Source organism: Biomphalaria glabrata, chromosome 8 (assembly GCF_947242115.1).
Source record: "Biomphalaria glabrata chromosome 8, xgBioGlab47.1, whole genome shotgun sequence".
NCBI classification, from domain to species: Eukaryota; Metazoa; Mollusca; class Gastropoda; family Planorbidae; genus Biomphalaria; species Biomphalaria glabrata.
In genome coordinates, this window is record NC_074718.1 from 25,117,481 (window position 1) to 25,145,430 (window position 27,950).

The window sequence follows — 27,950 nt, forward strand, 5'->3', positions numbered from 1 at the left end:
TTCATCAGCTCCATATGCTGCAGTTAAAAAAAATATGGTAGCTATAAGTACAAGTTCTTTATCCTTCTCTTATTATGTACGGTAACTTATAATCATATTGAATGAAAAACAATGCACAATATAAGAACAAGCAATATCTACAACAAGGTAGAGAAAGTAATGATAGGACTGAAGAGTGGAAGGGAACTCCTTTTATAACAGATTCGGGAAATGTTACAATGGCATCACAACACGATATGATCCAACCACGGGAGTTTTTATCGTACATAACTATCTGTAGAAGCTGGCCGACATTATAGGATACAACCAAGAGAGTTTTGATCGTGACATCGTTATGTTGCGTCACGTCTCAGTCTTAGTCTCATCCGACTAGACCTCAGTTGAACTGCATGTCGGTGAAACGAACCGGCAAAGAAAGCGAAGAAGGATAAATTTTGACCAAGTAAAACACCGTACCTTGCCCTTCTCCCTTTATGAGCATACCAGCGATCCTAGCAGTAGATGACCTAATATGACCACGGCGCCGGCGAAGCTCCGAGCAGGGGAAGGTGATGTTACATCACACCTAGTTCTGCCGTAAAGACAAAGATCGTGTGTGACGGCCGGCGCAGCGAGGGTTTAAAGGTACGTAAGAATAAACGGAGAAAATCGCCACCTGTACGGTACGGCGGGAGAGAAAACTTGCTTTGGACTCCGTAACGGAATGTAATACATGGGCGAGGTGGATCCATGTGAAGAGAAGGGTTGGTAGGCGGAGTCGCTAACCCCCCCCCCCCACAACTACACATCTTAAACAAATTTAGTGTAATAGGTGAGGAGGTTTTTTTTTTAATGAACTCCGAAAGTAAAGATGCATAAATTATCTAAATAGTAGTGTATATGCTTCTTATCTGTTTCTTTATACATTGGCTTTTGTTCCCCACTCTATGCAAAGTAAATTTCAGATTGTGAAACATGATAGTTTAACAGGTGCTACGTAACGTTTAACAAAGACGTTCGTGATCTAGTTACACTCGACCTATCCTCCCTCCAAGAGAGGTGGAGCCAGAGGTAGTGGTAAGAGTTATAAACACAGACATTAGTCCTATCTGATCATAAAACACACGCCAAACAATCTCTGGTAGACAGTAGACTCCACTCAGAAGACCTCACGGCGAAAGAGAAAGGGACACTGATATGTGTCAGCTTCATAAAATTCTTTCTCTTCGTGGTGTGATTTTACGAAAATAGAGAGCGCTTAAAATTCGTTAGAAATGTATAGATCTAACTGTAGTCTTAATCATCAACAGATAAACATAAAAGTATTATTTCTTATAGTAATAAGTTTCCCGTACTAGATCTATATCATTTATTGTCATTGCTCTCAAAAGATCACTAAGTCATAATGCATAATTTTGTTCAAAAAATAATAATAATTAAACATAACATGTATATCTAGATGCGTGTTTCATTTCATTTAATTCATGCATATTTGTTTTATATTAATTATAGATCTAATTGTTAACATATATTTTTTAATTAATAATTTCATAAGTAGAAAAAAAGAAGAAACAACAAGTTCATCAATTTATTAATAACATTTTATTTAGACCTTCATTTCAGTAAATACACTTAAAAAATCATAAGTTGACAGCATAAGAACAAAAACTCTCTTTAAAAAAAGTTATAGAAAGTTCAATATAGGTAAGGGAGATAAATATGCTTAACAAACAACATGGTGGTCGGCAAAGGTATCTGCGTATCTGAACTATTACCCAAAATTTATATTAAGAGCTACATTAATTTTAATGTCTATGGCATGGTCATGGAGCTAGGACTACCACTACCGCAAATTTTACCCAAATTTCAACCTTTGGAAAGCAAGCAACGTTTGATTTAATTTTTCAAGAAACTCGATTGTTCTGTTTAAAAATAGATCTAGATTTACATCACGCCACTATTTTTCAAGGAATCATATAACACCATTTGATTTTAAAGGTAATCATATTTCATTATTATTTAAATTATTATTATTATAATAAATTAAATAATTATTATAATCTAAATAATTAATCATTAATTAATTGATTATTTGATATTAAAATAATTAAATTATTATAATTAAAATATTATTTGCTATTTTGCTTTATAATTTAGATCTTTAATAAATTATACATTTTATATATTTTTATAATATTAATAATTAATATTATTATAATATGACAGTATATCAGTATATACACTATATTATATAATATTTTAATATATGGGTAATTTTAGCATTACGTAATTTTGTATGTTCTGCATCCAGGGTAAGTAAAGTTGCTACCATGGGGGCAGATCTAATAAAGTAATATTTATTTTATATCATAGGATCTATAGCTAGTCCGGGGTAAAATGGGATAGCATCTCATATTTAATCATATTTATGTTACTATTATTACCCCCTATCTAGATCTATATATTAGATTTTAATATTGCTCATAGATCTAGATTCTAGATCTTCATTTTTTAATAATACAAATAATAGATTGATAATAATAATTATTGATGAATTTGTCTTCAAGCTCTTGTAAAATAAAAAATAGATTCCTAGATCTTTTATTTTTTATAAACATAATCTATAGTATAATTGACTATTATAGCTAGATCTGTATTACTAGGTCTAGTAATAGTATCTTTATACACTGGATCTGGATCTACATTTAGATCTACACAGTTATATAGATCTAGATAATAGACTTCCTATCCAGAATCTTGATTATTACTTATTTTTACTACAGATCATAATAATGAATTAATTTCTTAACAACATAGACCTAGATTAGATCTAAATGTTTTTTAAACTATTTTTTTCAAATAGATGCCACGAATATACATCCAGAAAAATATGAGAAAGCAGTGGACAACTGATGCAATGGCTGCAGCAATTACTGCAGTTAGAAACAAAGAAATGGGCTATTTAAAAGCCAGCAAAACTTTTGGTGTTCCTAGGGCAACTTTAGAGCGTAAGGTAAAATGCATTGATGCACCACTCAGTGAAGTGGTGAATGTTCCCTTAGGGAGAAAGCCAATATTGTCACCTCATATTGAAGCGGAATTAGTCAGTTATATAACTGAAATGGAGTCAAGACTGTTTGGTGTAACTTGCACTGATGTGCGAAGAATGGCTTATCAGCTAGCTAAAAAAAACAATATTAAGACAAATTTCAATATTGACAATGAAATGGCAGGCAAAGACTGGCTAGCATCATTTCTAACTAGGCACCCACAACTTTCTTTGCAAGAAGAACAATGTATGCAGTGTGTATCATGCAATAAATGGTGGCACACTAAATGCGCTGCGGCAGAATCAGGTGTGCATTCAATGTGATTTATATTTTTTAAAAGATTGTTCTATTAAAATCATTTCTGAACTTTAAAAATTTTTGTTTTATAAAATCGTATTTGTTATAGTTAAACTGAAAATGGTCAAGTATTCCATATTACCCCCTCAATTTCGCATGTTGAAATAATTAAAAAAGTAATACCTTACTAGATATTTAGGGAAAATGTTCTTTGATGTGTAGTGAATCTTTTTATATTAGAAGCCAGTACAGTAGAAATCTATTGCTGGTACTTTATATATATATATATAAAGGTTTATTACCCCACTTTTCTCCTAAAAACTTTTTTTAGGCTAAATAAAAAGTTTTTTAAAGTTCCCCTCTAGACCTTGCAATCTTTAGGACAGATGATGTAGGCCTAAATGTCATATGTTTCTATGGCTGATGGTTAACAAGAATGTCTTACTAAATAACCTAGATCAAATAGATGACTATAAAAAAAATATAACTCACAAAATTCTGTTTCAAATGCCATACGGGTACTCCATGCGCAGAGTCTATTGACCAACTATTACCATTCTTTTATGGTAAATAGAGGAGCGATGTGGCTTGAGTGGTTAAGCGATTAGCTTCTGAACCTGGGTCCTTGGTTCAAATTTTGGTGAAGACTGAGATTTTGAATTTTCTGGGTGCCTCTGAGTCCATCTAACTCTAATGGGTACCTGTCTTTAGTTGGGAAAAGTAAAGAATGTTGAGCATTGTGTTGGCCATATGACACCCTGCTCATTATCATTGGCCAAAGAAACAGATGACCTTAACATCATTGGCCCTCTAGATCACAAGGTCTGAAAGGGAAAACAAATGTAGGCCTACTACTAATATAACATAAGTGTTCCACTATTTCAACCTACCTGATATAAATTGGAAAATATTAACCATAGATAAACACCAAAACCTTAAGGACATAAATGAGCTTTTCATAGAAACTTTACACAACTTAAGTTTAGATCAAATCATTAATAAACCAACTAGATTAAACAACACATTAGATCTCTTCTTGACCAACAGACCTGGATTAGTAGTAGATTATGATATTACCTCTGGTCTATCGGACTATGATATCATTAAAATACACTGTCAGATAATAGTAGCAGCCAATAAAAAACCCAAAAGAAAAATCTTACTATGGAACAAATGCAACCTAACACAACTACACCAAGCTGCATTAACAAGAGTAACAATTTAAGTAAAATCACTAAGTTTAGAAAGCCTACAGGAGAGAAGACTCAAAAGTAAAGTAACAATTATACATAAAACACTGAACTATAATCTTCAAAAACGAAATCTAATAAAATTCTCAGAAAGACACAAAGATAAAGGCATGCTAGGACAAATTTGTACAAATGCTCCTTCTTCCCTAGTGCTATTTCTTTTGTTTCCAATCTTAGTTATGTTCTTTTGTAAGAGACCAATTAGAGATCTCATTGTTTAGACAGCAACTTTTTTGCTAGGCTATCAAAGTAAATGATTTTGTATTAACATTTCAGCAGACATAAAAATGGCTAAAGTCCAGGTGGCAGCTTTCATCACCACAAATGTTGATAGTAAATCTATAAATGAAAGTTTTCTGTCATCTTGTTCCATTATGGTGTCCAAGCTGTTTTACACTGACGTTCAAGTAAGTATACACTGATGTAGAAGTATTTTTAAGACTACGATTACCAGACATTCAACAAAACGAGGGCATGTCCTACTGTTTGTGGTTGTGTCCACCGTCTTGCACTTAATATATATACATACATTTTGCCTATCAAATAATACTGTCACACCAGACCAAATGAATCTATATATGATAAATACTTTTTTCTACCAATTTATAGTACGTCACACTAGAACTCCAGACCAATGTCACTATGATGAGGGCTGCGTCCATTGCTCCCATGCTTAATCTAAAGCTCTTCCACAACTCAGACAAGGTAGACAACTCTAGTAAACATGATCTGGCTAAGCAAGTAGCTAGCTGGTTCGCCAAGCATTTAAGGATACCAGAAGACAGGTGAGGTGTAGCCTGAATGTGTGTGAATTGAGATGGGAAATACCTGAAAGGGGCAATGCTTATCAGTGTGGGTCATTTCTGTAACAAAAGAGTTGTCACTGGCACTATTATATTGTAATGTGGAGAAATAATTAACATAGTTGTAGTACTTATATTGAGAGATTAGGACAAAATACTAAAAAAAAATTTTTGTGGCAAAAGTTACTGTGTATGGCAATGAAAAATATTTATATGGAGGAATATTAAATAGTTGGGGGGGGGGGGGGGGGGACACTTGGTGCATGTGTAAACAATTTCTGTTCTTCTTGACAGTAGACTGTCAGAAAACAAATTTATTATAAATTTTGGGTACATAATAATGGTGTTACTTCTGTAATTTAACATCAACACTGTTGAATCCTGTTAATCAGACCAGCGGTTTATTTAGGGTCCTTAGTGTTGAGGTCAAAACCATATTGTAATGCAGTAATTGCAATCACTGATCAGTCCAGAAGGTTAACAACACCAACCTGATCATGTCCCAATGTGGTTTAAGAAACAGGAATTGATTGCTATGTTTTGATACTTATATAGTGACATTTTGTGTAACAACTTGTTGACTTGCTGTCTTCCTGTTTAGGGTGCTGGTATTATTCATTGACACAAGGTTATGTAATGCAGAATGAAATGATGGAGACACTGGATCAAATTTTAAAAAATATGTCTTATACATTCTAATAATATTGTACTGCTTTTATAGAATTGTTTTGTTGACAAGAAAAAAAATTAACGCTTTGCTATTTTTTAATGTCTATAAAAATATTTATTTTTTTTATTAAAGTATTATCATTGTTAAAACTGTGAACCATTCCAAAGGTTGTTTTTTTTGTGTGTGTGTGTACATTAGTCTTAGAGCTAGTAAAGTGAACCTTTAAATAAAGTTTAAACCTTTAGATTAGAATTATAAAAGAGGACTCATCATTTTCAATGTGACCAGATGAGTTAATTCTGAACCAAGATTTTAGTTTGTTAGTTCCATATAACAGGATCTAAATGTATTCTGTTGTGCAGCCCTTAAAATATTTATCTCTGTGTTCCATTAATGACAATAAAGTGTTAGCTGAAATGTTTGAGGTTTTACATGTCAGAATTATTAGGGAGTCAGAACAAGACTGATGTATGGCAGCAAAAATAAAAAGATAAAAAGAAAGAAAAATATTTCAACAAAATTTAATAGTTTATTCAATTCACAATACATATAAGTTTAATCAAGAAGAAGTAAGTTCATACATTTAGCTTCAGTTTTTCAGAACCTTCACTGCTAAATTAATATAACTCTTAATGCCTTAATTCTTTACATTAACTCTGAAATGACAGGACCAAAATAAAAAAAAAATCCTGCATTTTGATGATGTCAGCTGAATTTCATCTTTGCTGTTATTCCTTTAAAGTACAATTTCTAAAAAAAAAATAAAAATGCTCCCACTTATGACAATCCTCTCCAGTCATGGTATTCAATAAATAATAAACTAATTAATACTATGACAAAGAGACTATACATTTAAATTGCTAGTTTCATTCTGCAATGTTTGATTATTGTTGTTAAATTACATGACAGAAATAAATTGTTAGATTCATACATTGTACAACATGCAAAACATGAAGATGTCAATAAATAAATTGCCCCTAAATAAATTACAGTTCAAAACTTTCTGGAGTTTTCTTTGTCAATGTATGTTTATGTTTCACTGTTGACATTTCTATGATGATATCACTGTGTGTACAAGTTTTCTGCCACTGGGATGCAGCATGAGATTATTGAGCCCTAACTTTCTTTCTGGTTATTTTGTTCTTTAGCTACTTTAATGGATGCTAAAGTATTCTTTATCTCTTCTATCATGTTTGCTCGTGGGACTTCTCTCTGGGGGAGAAAAAAATAATTTGGAGTAAGATAACTAATTAGAACATAATTATTTATTGTGTTTAGAGTAAATATGGAAAAAAAAAAGTTACAAAACTTAAAATAGTGCTACACATCACTACCATGATCATGTTTGCACCATCACAACATTCAGAGCAGATCTGAAACAATTCTAAAAAGATACTAAAAGGGAGATGTCTCTCCACTCTGCCAAGAAGTAAGGACCTGATACTGAAAAGACTAGCACATATAGAGAAAAACTAGCAGTTGAAAATCGTTGCCAGTTAAATAGTTCATGCTTAGCAGAGAAACGGAAGTGAGTGGTGTTGTAAATAAAAAAAAAGGAAGATGTTCCTATTGTAGTAGTGACACCTATTCCTGAAACTAAGCTGGGTAGTGGAGACAAGCTTGAGACTCTTGTAGTCAATATACTCATTACATCAAATTCCTTTAGTTGAGTATGTCATAATTTTTTTTTTAAATATTTTCTTCAGCAGTACCGGTACTTCTAAAAGATGGTAAAGATTTTAATTTGACAAAATTTTAAACCTTCAAGATGCAAACCAATGATCCTATTAATTATTAACCAAACCCTTTGCATTCTGCTATATAATGGTAATGAAAATAATTTTTAAAATGCCTATAGCCATTTTAGGCTTTTTTTTGTCTTCAAAAAAAAAAATAATTTGTAGGAAATAATATGATTGGACCTTCTTTTTCCTTGTTTCATCACTAACTACTGTGTATAGCATAAAAACGCAGCTTTTTAAAATTGTGTGTATTATACAATTATACACAAGTGGTAAAAAAGATGTCCCCATGCCATGTAGAATCTAATAATGTCAAAACACTTATGTGGTTCTCTTTGTTACCACTATTATTATTATTTACATTTGGATTGACTTGTCCTGCATTTTCTACATAGACATAGCTAACTAAAACTGACTGTCCACATCCTCCCAAACTATCCTATCTTGCCTCTCTAGATTCTCCCAGGTCAACTTATCCAGTTTTCTTCCAGATTGTCCATGTTATTACAATGAAATTATTCTATTTGATAATTTAAAAATATGACATACAGGGCTGGATTGAAGTAAGTGGAGGCGCCTACACTTTTGGAAAAGCTTTAACAAAAATCCACTTAATAATCTTATCTAAAAGTGTTAATATTTTAGTACATTTGATCTCATTCTCCTTCTTTTTTAAAAAAAAATTAATTTAATGTGCATATTTTAGTAAAAAAAAAAATGTATATTTTTAGTTTGTGGAGGTAAAGGCCTTAGAGATCCTGAAATTAAAAATCCTTTTCTGACTGAACTATAAGACATAAACTATGATGTAAATTTAAATATCTATACTGTCGGCTTAAAGCCTCTATAGCGAACATTTTAAAATACATCTTTAGAAATTCTTTTTGCTGATTAATGTTATCATAGAAGGTCTACAACATGAGTAAAACCTTTTATTCTTGAAAAAATGTACAATGTAGCAAATTTGCAACCTAGAGCATAAGTGGCTAATTTTATCATTTGTTCTATAATTGCAACATACTTTTTAAACATCACATCACAAAATATATACGAAACCATTTTATACGAAAAGGTATATAAAAAAAACAAATTTATTTTGTAACAAAAAACAATGATAGCATATCAATATGTAAAAAAAATATTAATGAAAATTATATTTTTAAATACTAATATACGTAGTGTTTTTTTTTCCATCTGTAAACAGTTAAAAACATGCCCAAACACACACACATATTTATATTATTATTTTTATTACAAGAATTGTACTAAAAGAAAAAAGCATTAAAATTTTATGAAAAAAAAAAAAGAGCATTTAGAAACCTCACAGAAACACACATCTTTTTGAAATTCTGATAAATCGAGCTTCATGAAAGGACAAAACAATTTGACTTTAGTCAAAGATAAAGAAACCATTGAATTTAATGCATTTGATAGTGGAAAACCCACTGCAGTGAGCCATTTTACAAAGGACTTGGCTATCGGGCAGAATGGGATTGTGGCCAATACTGTTTGTAAGGGTCAGGGAGGAATAACTGTGACAACTTTTTTTTGTGGCTAGCTATTGGTTTTCAACATCAAATGATAACCAGTCTCTTTTTTCCCATTCTTTTCTTCCTTAATTTATTTTATCAAACATAAAGCAATCTCTTATTTAAAAGCAAACAAGGCAAGCTTACTGTTTTCTGGGAGAGCAGAAAATTTAAAATCTTGGACATATAACAGCCATGCCTGGACCACAGCTAAATAAAAAAAAATGTGAAAAACAATTCTGAGGTACTATTTCTAAGATAAAATAGGATTGCTATCACATAAACCTCAGAGAATCTTGTACACCACCCAAGAAGGAATTGTAAAGCACAATAATTGATGGACAAATTCAGTATGACTAAATACTTTTTATCCCATCTCTGAACTTTGACTAATGGTTGCAAAACTACAAAGTAGTTGATTGTGTCACTGATTTAATATCAGTCTACTTTACAGCATTTATTTAACCTGGTCTAGGGAGCTAGTCTTTTTGATCAGATACTTCTCAACTTTCTACACTAAATTTTCATTTCATGGCAATGTACAGCCTTTAAGTCTTGTTTGCACGGACAGTGCCTGTCATGCAATACCTTGCTGCCACAATAAAGTTTGTAGTGGAATAGAATTAAACCATTTGTCAAATAGACCTGGTGCCAGAAGTGACAAGGAACATTTTGTATATGTCTCAGGACTATGTTCTCAGAAGCTCCAATATCAGGCTGGTTTGGGCATGGCTCAATTTTCGAAGTATAAAATTCAGTGCCTTGGATAATTCAATTGATACCACAACAAGCAAGCATTTTGTAGCCCCAATTTTTTTTAGGGTTGCATCCTTTCAATGCTGACTTTTCTTTAAAAGGAATAATTTGTTCATCTTTTACACTTGAGGACATTGTTAATTTTCTTTTTGAAAACTTATTTTTAAAAATGTATCTGTGCCAGTGTTTTGTTCATTATTTTCAAAATGCAAGTTAGCTTTGATGTGCTCAAAACTTTCTTCAGATAAAGTATCTACTATCTGGTGAATTTTAGTGCTTTGGTAGCAGTAGAGTCAACAGCTAGGAATTTCCACAATTCCTATTCCTCTGCCTCACTGGTAGCTAGATCTAAAGGTTTAATGTTTGTCTGTAGATCCATTAGTAGGCGCTGCAGGCTCATCTATTTCAGTGACTGTTTCTTCTTCATCTAATAACAAAATTTAGAACAAAATAAATTAAAGCAACAGGCATAATATTGTTTAATTTCGTTTAAAAAATAATCATAAAAAAATTTAAATACTATTTATACAATTTTTTACCAAATAAGCTACTGAGGTAGGCTTTGTCATCTTGATCAACCACATCATCATCACTTGACAGCTCGCTGTCTACAGAATCAAAAGGAATCTTACAGCAGCATTCCTATTTTAGCAGCCACAGAAACACTTTGGATCCATCTTTGGAAAATATTGAGATCTGAAAATGATTTTTTTAAAATATTGATTCAATATAGATATAGATTTATTTTAATTAAATTAATTCATTATTTATACAAAAACATGGTCATAAAAAAGAAGAATATAACCTAAATGACAAATGATCAGAAAGATCTACATCTATAGACTACATCATCATAGTGAAAATGTATGATTTTGTTTAAGGTCTAGTGCAGATTAACTGAATGTAAATCTAGATCTAAGTAAATAGCTAAATGTCTAGATCAAACATTGCAGCTAGTATATTGAACAATTTTACTCTTTGTGTGCCAAATTTACACCTTTTTAAATGCCTTAGAAATAATAATAGAAATTCTAACGTTAATGTTAATTTTTAGGTTAAATATTAATTTAATATCATTACATTGTGAACAAAATTTTTTTGTTTTAGGTGATAATATTTAATGATAATGTAAAATATCTTACCGCTAAAGAAAATCCAGACAAGCTCAATTTAGTACACTTCTGATGTTGTCTTCAATCAAAAAACGGGAAACGGAAGTTGTCTAATAATTTAATTCACTTTAAAGTTACAGAAATCAACAATTTTATTAAAAAAGGGTTAGAACTAAAAAATTAATTTGATTTTATTTTTTGCTTTATAGGAATTTGAAACATAGCGCAATTGAAGGTTAAGAAAAATGATTAAGTTAAATGTGTGGATTAAGAAAAATGATAACGTTAAATGAGTGTTAGCTAGCTATGATATAAAGCTGTTTTATTTCTCTAATAATAATTTAAAAATAAACAACCACCTAGTGAAAATACTGAAAAATATTCTAAATCTGTACAAACCTCTTCTCTTGAGCCAATAACCTTCAATTTCACAACTCCAGATTCTATTTCTGACTGACCAATGATGACTGCTAATGGTATTCCTCGTTGTTCACAAAACTGGAATTCACTCAACATTTTTGTATTTTTTTTGTAAGACTGTTCAGTCTGGTGGTAAAAAAATGAACAACTGGACATTAATACTTTTTTTTTAAAAAGAAAAATGTATCTTCATATTTTTTAATGTTCTCTACATAAATGTCTTAAACAGGCCTGACTATTACCTTAATGTCAGCATCCCATAATGCGTTAGTCAACTTCAATCTCTCTTCTACCATGTTCTTTTGAGCTGCTATCACATAAACCTCAGTCTCTGTTGTACGAATCTTTGTCTGAGCTGCCTATTATAATCAAGTTATTATGTATCAATCATCTAAAAAATCTACAGAACAATTCAGGAAAATCATTTCTTTTAATCCTCAAATTAAATAATAAATACTGATTGTTTGTTAAATAGAACATTGCATAAAAAAGCAAACAAATTGCACAATATCATATATCCCAATGGCTTTTGTAATATAAGTTTGGTAATGCTATTTATAGTATTACATAGTTTATTTGAATGTATAATATTTGAATGCTAATTCCTTCACAACAAACTGTAAAACTAGCTTTTGATATTGACTAAATTTCCAAAGCTCTACCCTAACCCTGTCAAAGACAAGACCAATAAGTCATAGCTTATGTGTCTATCATACCTACAGTGTTCAACAGCCTCATCTTACAAATACACATGTACACACATCTGTGAAACATGTTTTGACAGAATATCAAATTTTTTTTCACGCCAGAATTGCAGCTTTTCTTTGACGGCCCAAAATAAACAATTCAGTAGTTGTTAACCATTGTTTCTTTGTCTTTGTAAATACATAACCTATGGTGCTGCAAACCAGTTTGCTTTTTGCTTTGATGGGGCATGTCAGCCCTAAAAATGCAACCCATCTAGGAGAAGAACTCTTGACGCAAAACCTCCACTTTGTGGTGATATACGCTCATAAGGGCATAACGGTCTGAGAAATGATCATGGGTAAAAATAACCCCACTGCTTAATCAACTTGCATTTCTTTGAAGGTGAATCATAGTGGACTCTACCTTTATTGTTGCTTATTGACAGCGGAGTGGATTGCACTATCCCAGACAAAGGTCTATGTCCTTCTACTGCTCTAATATATAATGAAAAACCCATCATGAGGATTTTTGGAGCTGGAGAATGTGAAAGCTGGTGCATATGAAAGTGGATACAAGACATGACGATTGCACAGAGCAAGTCTATGGCACAGTCCACATGTGGCATTGTTACAGTAGCTAAATTCCTTTTGGAGAGTTCTACGGCAGAGAATGGACCATTGGCTAACTCCACCTTGTCCCATGAATATTCCAGTCACAACTAAACTCAGACGGCCCTTTACATCAATATAGGAGCAACAATCATGCCCAAAAACTCCATTAAAATGGGGGGAGGGGGGAATTATACAAAATGCCTAAGGAAACAAAAACCCTACACTTGAATGTCAGGAAAACAAAAATTTTAGCGTGCTCAGACATCACCTCGTAAAAGGTCTGCACATTGCAGTTTCTTCCAGGACTGCCTGTGAAAATTCAGGTAATGGAAACAAAATGGACAAATAGTAGGTACCTTAACATTTTACAACTCAACATCCTAGGCTTACAGAACAAGCAAACAGAACTCAAAGAACATGATATACACAGTGTACTAATACAAGAAACACTACTACCCAGAAAAAAAATGTACATAATAAATATAGATTACAGTTTAAGGGCAACTAAATTAAAAAATGTATATTACCAATTTCTTGATCTAATAGACTATTCAAGATGCAGATTCTTTTTTTTTACTTACCTGAGCCTTAGCTTCCATTATAGAGAAAAGTCTTTCGATGCCAATACTAACACCCACACAAGGAACTTTCTTTCCTTTGGCATCAAACATGCCTACAAGGCCATCGTAACGACCTCCACCAGCTACACTACCAACTCCAACAGATTCCTCGCCTGTTTGATCAGACAGTTGGACTGTGTGACCTGAAATTAAGATAATTAAACAAAAAATTTTATTACACAAATATTAATTTAATCTAATTGTTAAGACAAATAATAATATCATACAATAATAACTTTCTATTTTAAATATATTTCTAATGTATTTTAAGATTTTTTTTCTTTAGGCTAATTTGATATTAAAGATTCAATTTAAATAATTGTGATTTTTATTATTATGATTAAAAATATTAATGACTATTTTAAATACTTTAAATAGTTACAAAGTTATGAAAAATATAGATGTCAATTACCCTTAAGGGGACATACGAGTCGGAAAGAAGGAAAAAAAAAAGTTCTCCATTTAGACTAAATATTTTATATTATCTTAATAGTACTTAATTAAACAATTGAAAAAATATAGTTTTTGACTTTATAACTTTACTGGTTGTCATGGAAACAATCCAAGATGGCCGCCAAACAAACTATAATTAAAAGCTTATAACTCAAAAAATACTTAAGATAAATTAATAATTTTTACACACAAATATCATACATGACAAGTATTAAAAACGCATGAAGGGAAATATTGTTATCTTTTATTGTCTTTTTTTAATGATTTTTTTAGTGTTGCAACCATGAAAAATACATAAATATTTCATAATTCTAAACTTTGAAACGCTAAAACAAAAAAACTACTTCAAATATCAAAAAGTTTCTGCATGCGTTTGTAGATATCTATGTACAGAATAAGTATGCCAAGTATGAAGTATGTAGCTCAAGTAGTTTCAGAGCCTTAGCGTTTGGCAGATAGAGATATAATACAAAAACAAAAAAAGGAGAAAATGCCAAAAAACAAAATAAAATTTCAATTACAAAAATTTTGTCAGGAAAATACCAGATAACAGGTATGTAATTTATAGGTTGGTATAATAACTATCTGAAAACATTAAAAAAATATCAATATTTAGTAAAGGGCATATTCTAAATTTCATATAAATATAGCAACCAATTGGTAAAATAAAACGCAAATTGTACACAATTCTATTACAGAGTAATATTTCAAACAAAAAATCTACTTATTGAGATATCAAAAAGTTTTTGCATGCATTTGTAGATATCTATGTACAGAAAAAGTATGCCAAATATGAAGTATGTAGCTCAAGTAGTTTCAGAGCCTTAGCGTTTGGCAGATAGAGGTATAATACAAAAACAAAAAAAGAAGAAAATGAAAAAAAAAAAAAAAAAAAATTTCAATTACAAAAATTTTGTCAGGAAAATACTAGATAACATGCATGTAATTTATAGGTTAGTATAATAAGTATCTGAAAACATAATAAAAATAGCTATATTTAGTAAAGAGCATATTCTAAATTTCATATAAGTATAGCAACTAATTGGGATAATAAAACGTAAATTGTACGCAATTGTATTACAGAGTAGTATTTCAAACAAAAATCCAACTTACGCAAATATCAAAAAGTTTTTGCATGCATATGTAGATATATATGTACAGAATAATTATGCCAAATATCAAATAAGTTCCAAAAGTAGTTTCAGAGCCTTAGCATTTGGCAGATAGAGATATATACAAAAATACAAAAAAAGAAAGAAAAAAAATTCAATTACAAAAATTTATTCAGAAAATCACTGAATAGCAAATATATGTTATTTACACTTTAGTATAGCAGCTTTTAAAAATAGCTATTTAGTATATTCCATCCAGATTACATTATAAAATAATATATTATATACCAGGTATAACATTTAGCAACCATAAAGAAAAAAAAACTTGATAAGAATGTAGGATGTACCGGTGTGCAATCTAAAAACCCAAACAATTTGCAACAATAAATATTAAATACTAAAGAAAAGAGCTTGCTTGAAGTTCACAGAAGATTAAAATGAAAAAATGTCATATATATAACAATGTCAAATAAGAAAAAAGCGCTAACTCAAAATCTGAAACTCATGATAACTGTTCAGTAGTTCTGTTATATCTCTACTATTCATCTAGGGAGTTCTTTAGATAGCATATATATAATTGTCAGTTTAGATAAAACTTGCTAACATTTTCTCTTGAATTAAGGTATCATAATATATTTGAAAAAGTTTGTTGATCTATATTATTTACATAAACATAATCAGATGGTGTTGTTTAAATTTTGCTACAAATTAGTTATTACATTTTTGTTTCAAATAATTAAAACAGCAACTAAACTGTCAATATGCTCTAACAATAATGAATAAAAACAAAAAAAATTATATAATACAAAAAAATATTGACAGTAGTATTGCTAATGAGCACCAGCACCATATACATTCCCATCTTTGGCCAATTCCTCTCTGACTTTTTCAAACCGTGTTAAAGAAACAGTCTTTCTTCTTTTTCTATAATCCTCTTGGCTAGTAGTGTCAGACTGAATAATTCTTTTATCATTGACCTTTTTTAAATTATTTAATGTTACATAAGAAACATCAATATGCATCTTATTCATCACGTTAATTAATTCATTGGCGCCAGCATTAAATATTGACACAGCTCTAGCAACACTGCCTTTCACTCTGCCAAGTCCCATGAAACTTGTTTTAGGACATCTCGTCCAAATCATAGCATTAAGGCTTTCGTTGTTGTTTTGAGTACCACCATGAGCCATTCGTTGAAGCAAGGACTCATCTGACATTCTTCGATAAATTGGAATTAGCTTGTGAGCCACCTCTAGAGACAAAAATGTTGATGCCTTATGATTAGAGTGGCTGTCAGGGTCTTGTCCCAACGAAATCGCTTGTTGGTACCAGCACCAACTATTTTCTCCTAATGGACATTGTCGATGATGGTGTTCAGTATCTGTAGACATGGAGTGGTATAATCCTGCCCAAACAGCATTCCTCATTTTGGACACATCTGGAATATTGTCTATTATAGCACCACGATAAAAATTTTGCAAACTGTCACATTTTTTTTCTGTTAACCTGCCAACTCCTCTGCCACCAAGATGGCTTTCTTTGGCAAGTTTTCGAAGCGCTGTCCCCATACGTTTATGGGCATGATTGATACAGTCAAGTTTAGTAACAGCTTTATCAGCATATGGCTTAGACTCAAGCACAGCTTTAAAAGCAGAAGAATCTCCATCACTCAGCATCTCCACATATCTAAAATTATATTTTGCCACAGAACGATTCCACAGAATTACAGCACTGTCCTGTTCCATAGACTTGCTGGATTTGTGGTGATTAGTACAGCAATCATGCTGTTCTTTCCAAACTGCGAGGTCAGTTGCGTTCATGCTCTCAGCTTTCTGTATGTGGCATGCATGGCAGTACTTAGATCTAATATCGAAGTCGACAACAAGACCTGTTAGTAAATCGATGCAGACACCTACACCATAAAGCGATGTAAAGCCTCGCTTTTGCCAGGTCCCATCATAACTGACTGAAATGTCAATCAAAGGGTTTTCTCCTCGTTCAATGGCTTCCCTAATGTCATCATCCGTCTCTGCATAAGCTTGACGTATGGCGTTGGCTGTGCGGTAGAGCATGTCTTCCCCAGATTCCACTTCACAGTCTGAAGAAAAAAACAAAAAACATTAATTAAATTGATTTATAAATATATATATAATATATATAAACTTTAAAAAAAAAAAAAGATTTAGATCTCTAGATAGCCTACATTGGCTACATCATAGTGATCATACTACATGTATTTTTTATCAAAAGTTAGAACTTTGTAAAGATTGACTAGATTCTAGATCTATAGTTACTAGGTCTAGATCTATAATTTTTATATGGTAAAGATTAAAATTTTTAAAGAAATAATTCTAATAGTAGATTATTGTGTAATTTTACATACCTGTGATTTTATTATCATGGTCTTTAAAGGCTCTCTGGCTGATTCCAGAAATTCCTAGGACGCTGCTAAATGTCTGCAGCGAAGTGAAACCCTTTCCTATCTCATGGCTGTATAAAACCATCTTGGTGTTTATTTCAAATGCAACATTTGAACAGTTACTTTTTTGTATTCTTGGAGATGAAAACTTTGATTTAGTATATCCACAACTACTAGATCTACAACATAACTTCAACTTTGATGCGAACCCCATGTTTTCATCTTTTATAACTCTAATAGTCAAACTTGACTGAAAACAATTAGGGCATAATGCATCCGACATCAAATCAGTAAGCTGATTAGTATTAGCAATAGTCCATAATTGCTCTGTTTCTTGTAGATCTAGATCACTTGGAACATCAGTATTTATTGAAAGACGGTCTAATTTCGATCTGGATGCACCACGTTGTCCTTCTGATGCTGGATCTAAACTAGACCTAGACCTAGAGGAATTTCCACGCAGCTTGTCAGATAGCATAACATTTCTGGCTTTATTGAGCTTCTCTAGCATTCTTCGTCCCTTTGGTCGAGGCATTTTAATGTAAAAGATATTTTCTTTGATGTTTACAATTACCAAACAACTGAAACTGTCTTGTGCAAGGCTTTCATTGACTTTCACTACAAGAATGTGTTTACGCTGTCGGCCATTTTGAAACGCCTTTTCCGGATGAAACGGCACATTCTGATTAGTCGATTTTTTCCGAGTTTTGCCGATGTGCCATATAAGGAAGTTTCCGTAGATTATATAGCTCGGAAAAATACGAATTACAAAAAAACATATAAATCCATTAGTTTGAACCCCAGATAAACATATAAATCGGATCGTGACCTTTCTTTTGATGTATCATGGTCCTAGCTTTGTTAGATTGGTAATATCGTATCCAAGGTGTAAACATTGATAAATTTCGATAATTTGTAAATAATCACCAAAAGGTGTACATGTTCAAAGTCAAAATACACATATTTACAAACATTTTTATGCTAAAATATAATATGATTCATATAAAAAAAAAGGTTAAATTTTCAAAATCTGAAAGAAAAAAAAATCGAAAAAAAAATTAAAAATTCGTCATTTTCCGACTCGTATGTCCCCTTAAAATTAATTACCAAATTTAAAAAAAAAAAGATAAATAAAAATGTATCTAAATTTTTTTACAAATCAAAAAGTGATAAGTGATTGCCATAAAATTATTATTTTATGGTCTTATTTCAAGAAAACAATTAATCTGAAAGAAAACAGTATGAAGATGAGCTACTACTACCTGTTAGAATAGCTTCATATATAACACCAGTATAATAGTCAAGACCTCTTGCAAGACTCATATCAAAGATGACCTAGATTAAAAACAATTGCTGAAGTATTTCTTTTGCGTCAGTGAAATATTAAAACTGTTTTAATGCAGGAAATAGCAAAGTAAAGTAAGTATTCTGCTGATACTGAAAGAAAAAGACTTACCTTATTTGTGACACCAATAGAGTCACAGTAAGTTAATAAAAGTTTGAGATCCTCCAGACCCTCTAATGCATTTTTTTGTGACTTAAGATTTTGATCATTTAGTAATTCTTTCACTAGCTCTAACCCTCCTAGAATATAAGATAAGATAATTTTTATTGGTCCAATCAAATGGAAATTCAGTTTAACTACAATTGACCACCTCAGCGTAACTACTGTAACAATTACAATAAAATCAAAAGATTAAAGTTATTTAGAAAATGTATTGTTGGTCATCAAAATGATCTAAAAGATAGCAAAGCAAAAAGCAAAATAATATGCAAAAGGAGTCAAATTATTTGATCATAACTGTACAACATACATGAAATTTTTACATATAAATTTTTGCAAACTGTAGCTCTAAATTTTATTAAACATTATTGAAAGAATTTAGGATGTGTGGCAGAGTGGTAAAATTATGTGGCTGCCTATCAATAGGCTTGAGTTTGAATCCTGACTTAAGCAGAGTCATGTAAACATTCCCCAGATACCCTCTTCCCCTTTGTCCACAAGAGATTGGATCGTAACACTCTGGGCATGCTATAAGCTTGAAAGTTGCGCTATACAAAAGGAATTTTTTAAAAATAATTTAATAGATAAAATAATGATGGTTTTTTTTTAATCTTAAATTTCCTAAAAGAAAAAGAAAACTTTTATTACCTAAGCAAAAATTTTACTAAAGACTATACTTTTTAAAAATGTTCACTTAAAAACACAATCCCCCAACCCAAACCAAAAAAAACCCCCCACTGAAACTCAATATCTGATTTGGCAAACTTCCATATTGTTATGTAGATTATTATCACAATTAAGAATATTAAGGAATCAAAACTATAATAACAACTCAGTGGTTGCCAAGTGATTTAGCATTTGATTAATCAAGGCAACAGTTTCAAATCTTGTTCAAACTATGGCATTTGTTGTAGCTTTTATCTTAATGAACCTGATCTATCTAACACATGAAATGCTTGGTCTTTACATGCAATAAAAATTACAGATTTGTACAAAATAAAACAGCTGACATTATATTGCTATACAAATTAAACAAGAAACCTTTATATCTGACATATTCTCCAATCATATCAGCAGATTTGGGGTCCAGCCCCTTTTCATCAACCATTTCTGATCTGACGTCATCCCAGAATGTCTGCAAGAAGAAACCAATTAGAATATTAAAAATTCTGTTTAAAAAAAAATCCAGATTTTTTGTAAGTATTATTGCTTTTTTTTAAGCCTGCCATTAAATGCATTTGATTTATATTGAATATTAATAAAAATATATAAATATATAACTATTTTTTATTTTGTCATGTTTAAAAGTAATTTCTTTCATCCTTCATAGTGAAATTTGTATGAAAAAATGTCATACTATTAGAAAAGAAAAAGCATTAAAAAAACAACACTATATCTAGGAGCAGCCTTGTGCACTGCAGTATTTTCACATTTATTTAAACAATTTTTTATTTAAAATAAAAAGATTAAAAAAAATGAAGAATTCATATTTGGTTTTTACTAAAAAAAAATGATCAAGGGAACCTTCAGATATTTGCAACGACTTGGGGGGAAAGGGGGGGGGTTACATATTTGTTACAAGGGGAGGAGGTCTGGGTCTGAAGATCTGTGACATAACAAAAGAAAAATATTTTAAAATGAAATAACAGGTACACTGTTACCTTAACTTTCACAGGTCCGACTTTCACAAAAGGGCTATATCACAAATTTTCAAAAAATATTAAAATTATTCAGCTGTTTTTTTTTACCACCATGATCGCTCGATGCATATGTACAGTATTGGGGAAAAAACTGAATACATCGTCAAACTTTCTAGATGCTGATGGAAGGGAAGGTGGTTAAAAAGGCATTACCAGATATTCCTAAACGTTCCCTAAGGGTATTTTCTCATTCTGAATGTGGCCCGAAGAGCTTTCTAATACAAAGTTTAAAAATTCACTGGTTAATTCCTATAGTATTTTACCACTATGGGGGTTAACTATAAACATCACATTCTAGTGCAATAGAAGCTAATGTGTTAAAAAACATTTTTCTATACTGAGAAAAGTAATTCTCATACCATTATGGCATAACAAGAATTCTAGAAGCATACCTTATCTAATTTGTCCACAGAAGAACAGATGGGTCTAAATTTGTCATCAGGAACACCACAAGCAGCAAACATGCCATCTAAGAGTTTTCTGTGATTTACCTGGAATCAATAGAAAAATAATAACTCAAGCATTTTAGATACTAAAAGCTCTCAGCTCTGCTCAGTACCTTTCAAAGTCTCAACCTACTTACCTTAACAACAAACTCTCCAACATCCAAACTAGACAAGATCTCTACAACTATCTTAATACATTCTGCATCAGGCAACATTGGATCATACTGACCTGCAATATCAAAATCCTGAAAAAAAAATTCCAGATATTTGTTATTTGGTAAGATTATGTAAAGTTGTTTTTTTTCTACATCATTAAGGCTTTAAGGTAAAGTTGGGGTGTGTTATCTTTTTGCAGACTAAGATTTAAGAGGTTTTTCTACCATGGTTAAAGAGGATTTTGTATGGACTGCCCAATGACTGCCTTTATTTTCCTCATTGAAGACCAAATAATGTATGCCTGCAATCCTAAATAAATTCAAGAAGTCTTGTTAAAAATGTTTTGTTTTTAAAATGTTTAACATGTTTTGAATGTTTTTTCGATTTGAAGATAATTAATCCTTGCCTAAACCTCCAGCAGGATGACAGTAGGCAGGCTTTAACCTGGGACCATCAAGGCCACCAAATCACAGTTCAGACACAACCAGACAGCCACCTTTACAGCAGGACATGAACCACAGAAGATCCACCAGATCACATTGTCTTATTTTATATTAAAAAAAAAGGTTTTGTTTTATTAAAAGCCCTAGAAATTTATATGAGAGATTATGTAAGGCTGCAGTTTTAGCTATTTAGCGTTTTCAAAAAAGGATAGCAATTAGCTTTGGAAGTAAATAACATATTAAAGTGAATAAACATTTAAATTATTTTAAAAAATTAGTTCTTCCAAGGCAAAGGTAAGGAAGAAAGGGATAACTATTGTATTCTTTCATCTCCTCTCAATCCCCTTAAAGGGAGAATTAGTAAAAGGTGAGGCCCTAAGGGTTTTGGACTTTTTGATATACAAATACATACATATTAGGTAAATAAAGCACATTTGTAAAACTACATACACACTAGTAATTGTATACTTACACACTGGTAAAATTCCCTGAATCTTCCCCGGTTCATTGCTGGATTATCTCTACGATACACTTTAGCTATATGGTAACGTTTAATATTGGTAACTTTGTTCATAGCAAGGTATCGAGCAAATGGTACCTAAAGTCACAGTTAGACTATGTTAGAAACATTAAAATATAACAGATAACATCAAACACTATGTTACAATATCTCTCAAATCTTTTATGGCAACTTTAAAAAAAAATAATTTTCCTATAAATATAGAGAATCTTACAGTCAGATCATAACGTAGTGACAAAAGCTCTCCACCTTGGTCTGCTAGATCATAAATAAGCTTAGAGTCTTCACCATATTTACCAGTTAACGTTTCCTGACAAAATAAAAAAAATTGTAATTAAAAAAAAAAGCAAAATATTCAAGAGCAGACCAACTTAAAGGCCCTAGTTGATATATATATATACAATCATTATATGTAGAAATCTTGTGTCTTAGAAAGGATTAGACAAAGAGAAAAATTGCTGTATTAAAAAACTCTAAAAGAGTCAATAAATAAATCAATAACATCTTGATGTGTAACACATTTTTTAAAATTGTCATTACAGTTTCATTTTTGTCTTTTAATGATCTATTTGAAAATCAAAATAATATAAAAAAAAAACTACAATTACCTTGAGCTCAAAGACTGGTGTGTCTATAGTTTCAGCACCATGACGTTTAAAACATGCTATGATGTTGTTGAAGACACCTTCTCGTATTGCCATTTGCTCTGGTGAAAAATCTCTTGTACCCTAGGCCATCCAATAAGTTAAAATAACATGAATTTTATCTTATGTAATACAATTTTTAAAAGATTATATATATATATAAGGTAATTTAAGTGACTTTGATTTGTATTCTTAGTCATGAATGTATCAGCGACATCAAGCTACTGTTAGCTGGGTATAATAATAAAACATTTTATCAGCAAAATTTAATCTCTGTTGTACCTGGTATTTGTAAGTTAATACATCTTAATATATTAATATATCTTACCTTTGGGGTTTTGAGTACAAATTTCTTGGGTCCATCTTCATTTAGTTGCTTTTTTAGGTCAACTAGCTTGTTAACTTCAGCAGTAATCTAAGAATAAACACAAATAAATATCTGATATTGTGTGTGTGGGTGTGACACAATTTTGTTCTATTCTCCTTTTCAACTTAATCACCTCAAGTGTTTACATGACAATGCTCAATCTGTAGCTCACAATTTCTATACCAACTTACTAATCATAATATGTTTTAGTTTTTTACATGTTTTTTACTTCTCAAAATGCCTCACATCATAAACACTAAGAGAATCATTATGAAAAAGTCCTAAATTTGAAAGCTGTTAAGAAAGAAAGAAAAAATAATAAACAAAAAGAAAACAATGATTAAAATGAAATTTATGTCAAGTCATGAGAGTTCTTCAAAATAGGCATCCTTTGTTCTCTAATCATGACAACTATACCATTTTAAAATGTTTTTGACATTTTTAACCCCTTTTGCAAAATTAAAGCTAATGAAGTCATCTAAAAGTAGACAACCCTAAGCTGCTTATGAAATTCCTCCACCTCTTACAGGTGATAGATGTGTTTACCTTTGTTTTCTTATTTGTTTTGACACTGTTTATCTTAATGCTTTTGTGTATTCCCCCGTCACACTGCTCCATGTTGTCCAAATCGACCTCACTCAGAGGCACACTCTTCTCACGGCACAGGTCACACTTATCCATGAATAAACACTACTATATTTACACACTCTTAACAAGAATTTTTTTTTTCTCCTTTTAAGTTTATTCATAACAAACATCAGTTTTAATTAACTGCCCCAGAGACATTATTGGCTCTAAGTCTTAAAAATAGTAATTATTATTAAAGCAATCCATCGCCACTTCAATTATTGTCTTTCTCAAAAAAAAAAAAAAATTATACAAATGAGCATGAAATGTTATAAACATATGGCATAAATTCAAGTCCACACTCTATCCAGGACTTTTTATCTAGTTCTAATTAAAACTCTGAGTGTCCAGAAAACAAACAACACAAAATATCAAGATCACAAGTGATTTTTCTTATCTATATTTTTTTAATTCTACCTGCGTGATTTTATTCCAAGGAAAAAAAAAGTTTTGTTTTTTAAACAAGGGAGAAAAAATTGTTAACAGTAGGTCAATTCTTTTCTAATTGCATCAGCAAAAGCAAAAAAAAAAATGTTTCTGTTTTAAAGAGTTGGAACCAAAACCAAGAAAATTACTAAAATGAGAGAATTTATTTTATGTATCACATAAATAAATAATTTATACACTAAAAGTAAGTAAAGAGAACTTAGAACCATAATAGAAATGTAGGTAGGTGTAAAATCAATATGATTATGAGACTACTGTATATATGGGGATTTCTATTAAGAAATTTTTTCTTTCCCCCATTAATGTCTCATACATGTATTTAAGTTCTAAAGGACATCAAAAATTCTGAATAGATGTTGACTATGTCTTTAATAGTTAGCTGGGGATTTCAAAGCAAAAATGACCAGCAAAACAACCTATTTAGATATATAAATGTGGATACTGGCTTAAGGTACTCAAAAAAAAAAAGTAAAGTGGCTAAGAAAAATAACTACCTTATTACATAGAGTCCGTGCCAATGAATTGTAGATAGCAGAGCCGACATGTTTTTGTAGCCAATGTCGATGAAAACAACACAGGTTGAAAGTCATCATATTGTCCCAGGCAAATGTTGTGATGAAAATTTCAGAAGAATGGATGAGTCAAATAATATTACACAAATGCCCCAATCAGCATAAAGTGGACACAGGATCATCAATATATGAAGATAAAAAATATTCCTTTTTTTTCAGTTTTTCTGGTGGAAAAATGAAAATTAACAAGCCCCAAAAATTTGCTTGACAAATAATTACATAGTCTCAACATTTAGTTTTAGTTCAGTTAACAAAAGTACAACTACATAGAAAATTAGTTTGATACTCTAATTTGTTATGATAACGACCTTTAATTCCAAGGGGAAGACAATGCATAAAGCTTCTGTTATTTCTGTAGCCAGAGTTAAAGAGGGTGTCATATGGTCTGCACAACAACCATCTTTACTTGTTAGGATACCCATTATAGTTGGAGTGGAGGACTCGGGGTCATCCTAAATAAAGCAGTTCAAAATCCCTGTCTTCTTCAACAGGAGTTGAACTCAGTACTCTTCCGTTCAAAAGCCAAATAGCTTAATCACAAAGCCACCAACACCCCATGTTTTAATTTATATAAAAACTGCCAAATACTATATATTATTAAATTTATATCTATAGACCTTTTCATATACATTTGTATATAGAAGGTCTAAGGCTTAACAGTATATAGACTCTATTAGCATATATATATATATATATATATATATATATATATATATATATATATATATATATATATATATATATATATATATATATATATATTGTGTCAGACATTGTCAGAGTCCAGTAAATTTAATTTAGATCTTTCTACGATAAAAAAAATAATAATTTTAATTTAAAGCAACAAAGATGACATAATTTTTTTTTTAAATGCAGGGATTATTTCAATAAGCTTTAAATCCCCAACCTACACATAGAATCATAGAACTCAATGCCATGAAAACAAAAATCTATAATTACTATAAATTTATATACTACTGTAAGTATTTAGACAAACATCTCTTCTGCCAATTATGGGTGATATAATCTACTTTTTTGAATAGATAGCTAACTTTCGGACAGGTAGATCTAGATTCTAGGTACTGTTTTGACACAATGTAGTTGAAGTTTTTCAGTCTATGTGTTCCTTCAGTGTCTGAGGTGAAACTTGTTACATGCTAGCGCAGACATACTGCAGGATAGCAGGGGATGGACACCAGATGGTGGCAGGTAAAGTTTGGACCCAGGACCATACCCTGTATACTTATACTTCACATAGTGAATGACCACTGAGTCAGTCAGTGTGCATACCAATTACCAGTTATCTAATCATGTAGCGAGGTGAAATTCCGGAAGTTCCTGTGTCCAAAAAATGATGTGAAATCTTTAGACAGTTTTCCTTACTGCTACATGGGTCTTTGTTTGAAATCGATTATGCTGAGTATATGTAAAGATATCATTGCTAAAAAGAGTGAATTCAATTACTTTTGATTATGGAGAACATTTTTGTCTTTGACAATTTTTTGAAAAAAAAAATAAATATTTATTTAAATATTTTGCATTGAAAGTATATATATATATATATATATATATATAATATACATTTTTATTTTTGCTGATACTCATTACAGGTAAGTTGTACCCTGTTGATTTTTCCCCAGCTAATAGTGCATGTGTCTGGCTATATTCCCACCAATTTTCAGATCGATCCATCATCAACATCATACAAACTTAAAAAAAACAAAATAACACTGACCTCCATGGACATTTCAGTTTTTAATTTTTTTTTTTTAGAAGATAATATTACGTTTCACCAACAAGTGAAATTATAATCTTGTAGCAAATATTATTAGCTATAGATCTAGATACTTTTAAAAGATTTTTTACCTTGCAATTTGTTTAAAAACGCATTTGAAAAAAAAATTGTTTCAGGCAATTTTAATTGTAATTTTTAAATATTTTGTTATTTTCTGTCATCGCAACACCACCATTTTTGTCCACACCTCTCTGACATTTCTTGTTGCTCTAGACCCGATAATTTGTTTATTTCATCAATATTTACATTATGAACAAGTGAAGTTCATAAATATAAATGAAATCAGATTTGTGAGCTAGATATTTACTAATACTAGATCTCTACTAAAATAAGTAGATCTATCATCTATGAAACTCAATTCCAACTTTTTAAACTTTTGACCTGGGTGTGTGTCTCTTCTGGCTTAGCCAGCAAGATGCTTTTGTCTTACTTGTTCCATGTCAACCAATGTTAGCTCTAAACGCCACCAAAAAAATCATAACTTTCAACTGTTAAACATATAGTCATAATTTATACACCATTGTAAAGTTCTTTTAAAGTATTTTAATGATGTATTAACAAAATATTGTTTTTTTCATAGATAATTTTTTTTTCACCTCCCTAAATCATGGAATCATCTATCAAGTATCATGATCAATCAATGATCTAGATTTATCTTTTCTACTCCAGTCTTGACAAAGTCAGTGTCAGTGACATAGTGACTCCACTCACTCATCACTGACAGACACATATTATCATCATATGATTGTTCAGTGTGTGCTCACTTCATTGACTTTTCTTTCTGTTCAACTGTTGTCATCGTGACCATAACAAAACCGGCGCCGTGTCAGTTACTTAGTTACTGTCACTGGACTGTGACTGGACTCACTGTGACTGTATTCGGGTAGTGTAGATCTCTTGACTTATCCAGTCTTATGAAAGTGAAAGACTCAAAGTAAAGACTTATGAGATCATTTCGTAATGTAAATAAGTACAGATTAAATTTAAATGTAGCCGATATTTTAAGGAAAAAACGCCAAATATGTTTCTAGTCTCACCAGTTCTTTATCTGCATTCTCAGCTTTCAGTTTTCTCACGATTTCGCCTTGGAGTTTTATCTGTTCTTCAAGTTTTTTCTTATCTGTATCCGCCATTGTGGGAAAAAAAAAAGATCAAGCTTGAATAATACAGAGTTGCAAGATACAGGCTTACAGCAGGCTATGTTAAAAGTCAAATTTTT

At 31.2% G+C, this 27,950-nt stretch overlaps 3 protein-coding genes across 7 annotated transcripts; 1 reads left to right on the forward strand and 2 right to left on the reverse strand.

Moving 5' to 3' along the window:
- The first annotated feature begins 1,550 nt into the window (after nt 1–1,550).
- On the forward strand, nt 1,551–7,051 carry LOC106051561 (uncharacterized). 3 transcript variants are annotated; one of them, XM_056037316.1, is made up of 5 exons: nt 1,754–1,977; nt 2,843–3,335; nt 4,856–4,983; nt 5,186–5,361; nt 5,981–7,051. In XM_056037316.1, the coding sequence occupies exons 2-5, from the start codon at nt 2,843–2,845 to the stop codon at nt 6,024–6,026; spliced, it is 843 nt and encodes a 280-aa protein (XP_055893291.1). In that variant the 5' UTR covers nt 1,754–1,977; the 3' UTR covers nt 6,027–7,051. The 3 variants fall into 3 exon arrangements, with proteins under 3 accessions (XP_055893292.1, XP_055893291.1, XP_055893290.1); XM_056037315.1 differs by having other exon boundaries at nt 1,755–1,977; nt 4,853–4,983; XM_056037317.1 differs by lacking the exons at nt 1,754–1,977; nt 2,843–3,335 and adding an exon at nt 1,551–1,730 and having other exon boundaries at nt 4,853–4,983.
- On the reverse strand, nt 6,555–27,929 carry LOC106051560 (histidine--tRNA ligase, cytoplasmic-like). Of its 3 annotated transcripts, XM_013206754.2 has the most exons (15): nt 27,769–27,914; nt 24,859–25,100; nt 23,252–23,338; nt 22,888–23,007; nt 22,494–22,589; nt 22,232–22,357; nt 21,298–21,405; nt 21,107–21,205; nt 20,056–20,149; nt 18,967–19,094; nt 18,773–18,845; nt 13,488–13,669; nt 11,851–11,967; nt 11,588–11,734; nt 6,555–7,261 (listed from the first exon to the last, which is right to left on the reverse strand). In XM_013206754.2, exons 2-15 carry the CDS (start codon nt 24,955–24,957, stop codon nt 7,166–7,168), a joined length of 1,572 nt encoding a protein of 523 aa, XP_013062208.2. In that variant the 5' UTR covers nt 24,958–25,100; nt 27,769–27,914; the 3' UTR covers nt 6,555–7,165. The 3 variants fall into 3 exon arrangements, with proteins under 3 accessions (XP_013062208.2, XP_055893289.1, XP_013062207.2); XM_056037314.1 differs by lacking the exon at nt 24,859–25,100 and having other exon boundaries at nt 27,769–27,929; XM_013206753.2 differs by lacking the exons at nt 24,859–25,100; nt 27,769–27,914 and adding an exon at nt 23,837–24,239.
- LOC129927617 (uncharacterized) lies at nt 14,207–18,517 on the reverse strand. Its single transcript, XM_056037313.1, has 2 exons — nt 17,475–18,517; nt 14,207–17,189 (listed from the first exon to the last, which is right to left on the reverse strand). The coding sequence occupies exons 1-2, from the start codon at nt 18,043–18,045 to the stop codon at nt 15,922–15,924; spliced, it is 1,839 nt and encodes a 612-aa protein (XP_055893288.1). The 5' UTR covers nt 18,046–18,517; the 3' UTR covers nt 14,207–15,921.
- Nucleotides 27,930–27,950: the final 21 nt, after the last annotated feature.

Bases quoted from the DNA above. Each gene is read 5' to 3' on its own strand.
- LOC129927617 (XM_056037313.1), bottom strand. From the start codon at position 18,045: ATGCCTCGACCAAAGGGACGAAGAATGCTAGAGAAGCTCAATAAAGCC. The intron at 17,190-17,474 runs GTATGTAAAATT...TTTTTTCTTCAG, and splicing joins CCATGATAATAAAATCACAG to ACTGTGAAGTGGAATCTGGG.
- LOC106051560 (XM_013206753.2), bottom strand. From the start codon at position 23,971: ATGGATAAGTGTGACCTGTGCCGTGAGAAGAGTGTGCCTCTGAGTGAG. The intron at 21,406-22,231 runs GTAAGTATACAA...TTTTTTTTTCAG, and splicing joins TCAGGGAATTTTACCAGTGT to GATTTTGATATTGCAGGTCA. The intron at 21,206-21,297 runs GTAAGTAGGTTG...TATTGATTCCAG, and splicing joins TTGGAGAGTTTGTTGTTAAG to GTAAATCACAGAAAACTCTT.
- LOC106051561 (XM_056037315.1), top strand. From the start codon at position 2,843: ATGCCACGAATATACATCCAGAAAAATATGAGAAAGCAGTGGACAACT. The intron at 3,336-4,852 runs GTGTGCATTCAA...TTAACATTTCAG, and splicing joins ATGCGCTGCGGCAGAATCAG to CAGACATAAAAATGGCTAAA. The intron at 5,362-5,980 runs GTGAGGTGTAGC...CTTCCTGTTTAG, and splicing joins TTAAGGATACCAGAAGACAG to GGTGCTGGTATTATTCATTG.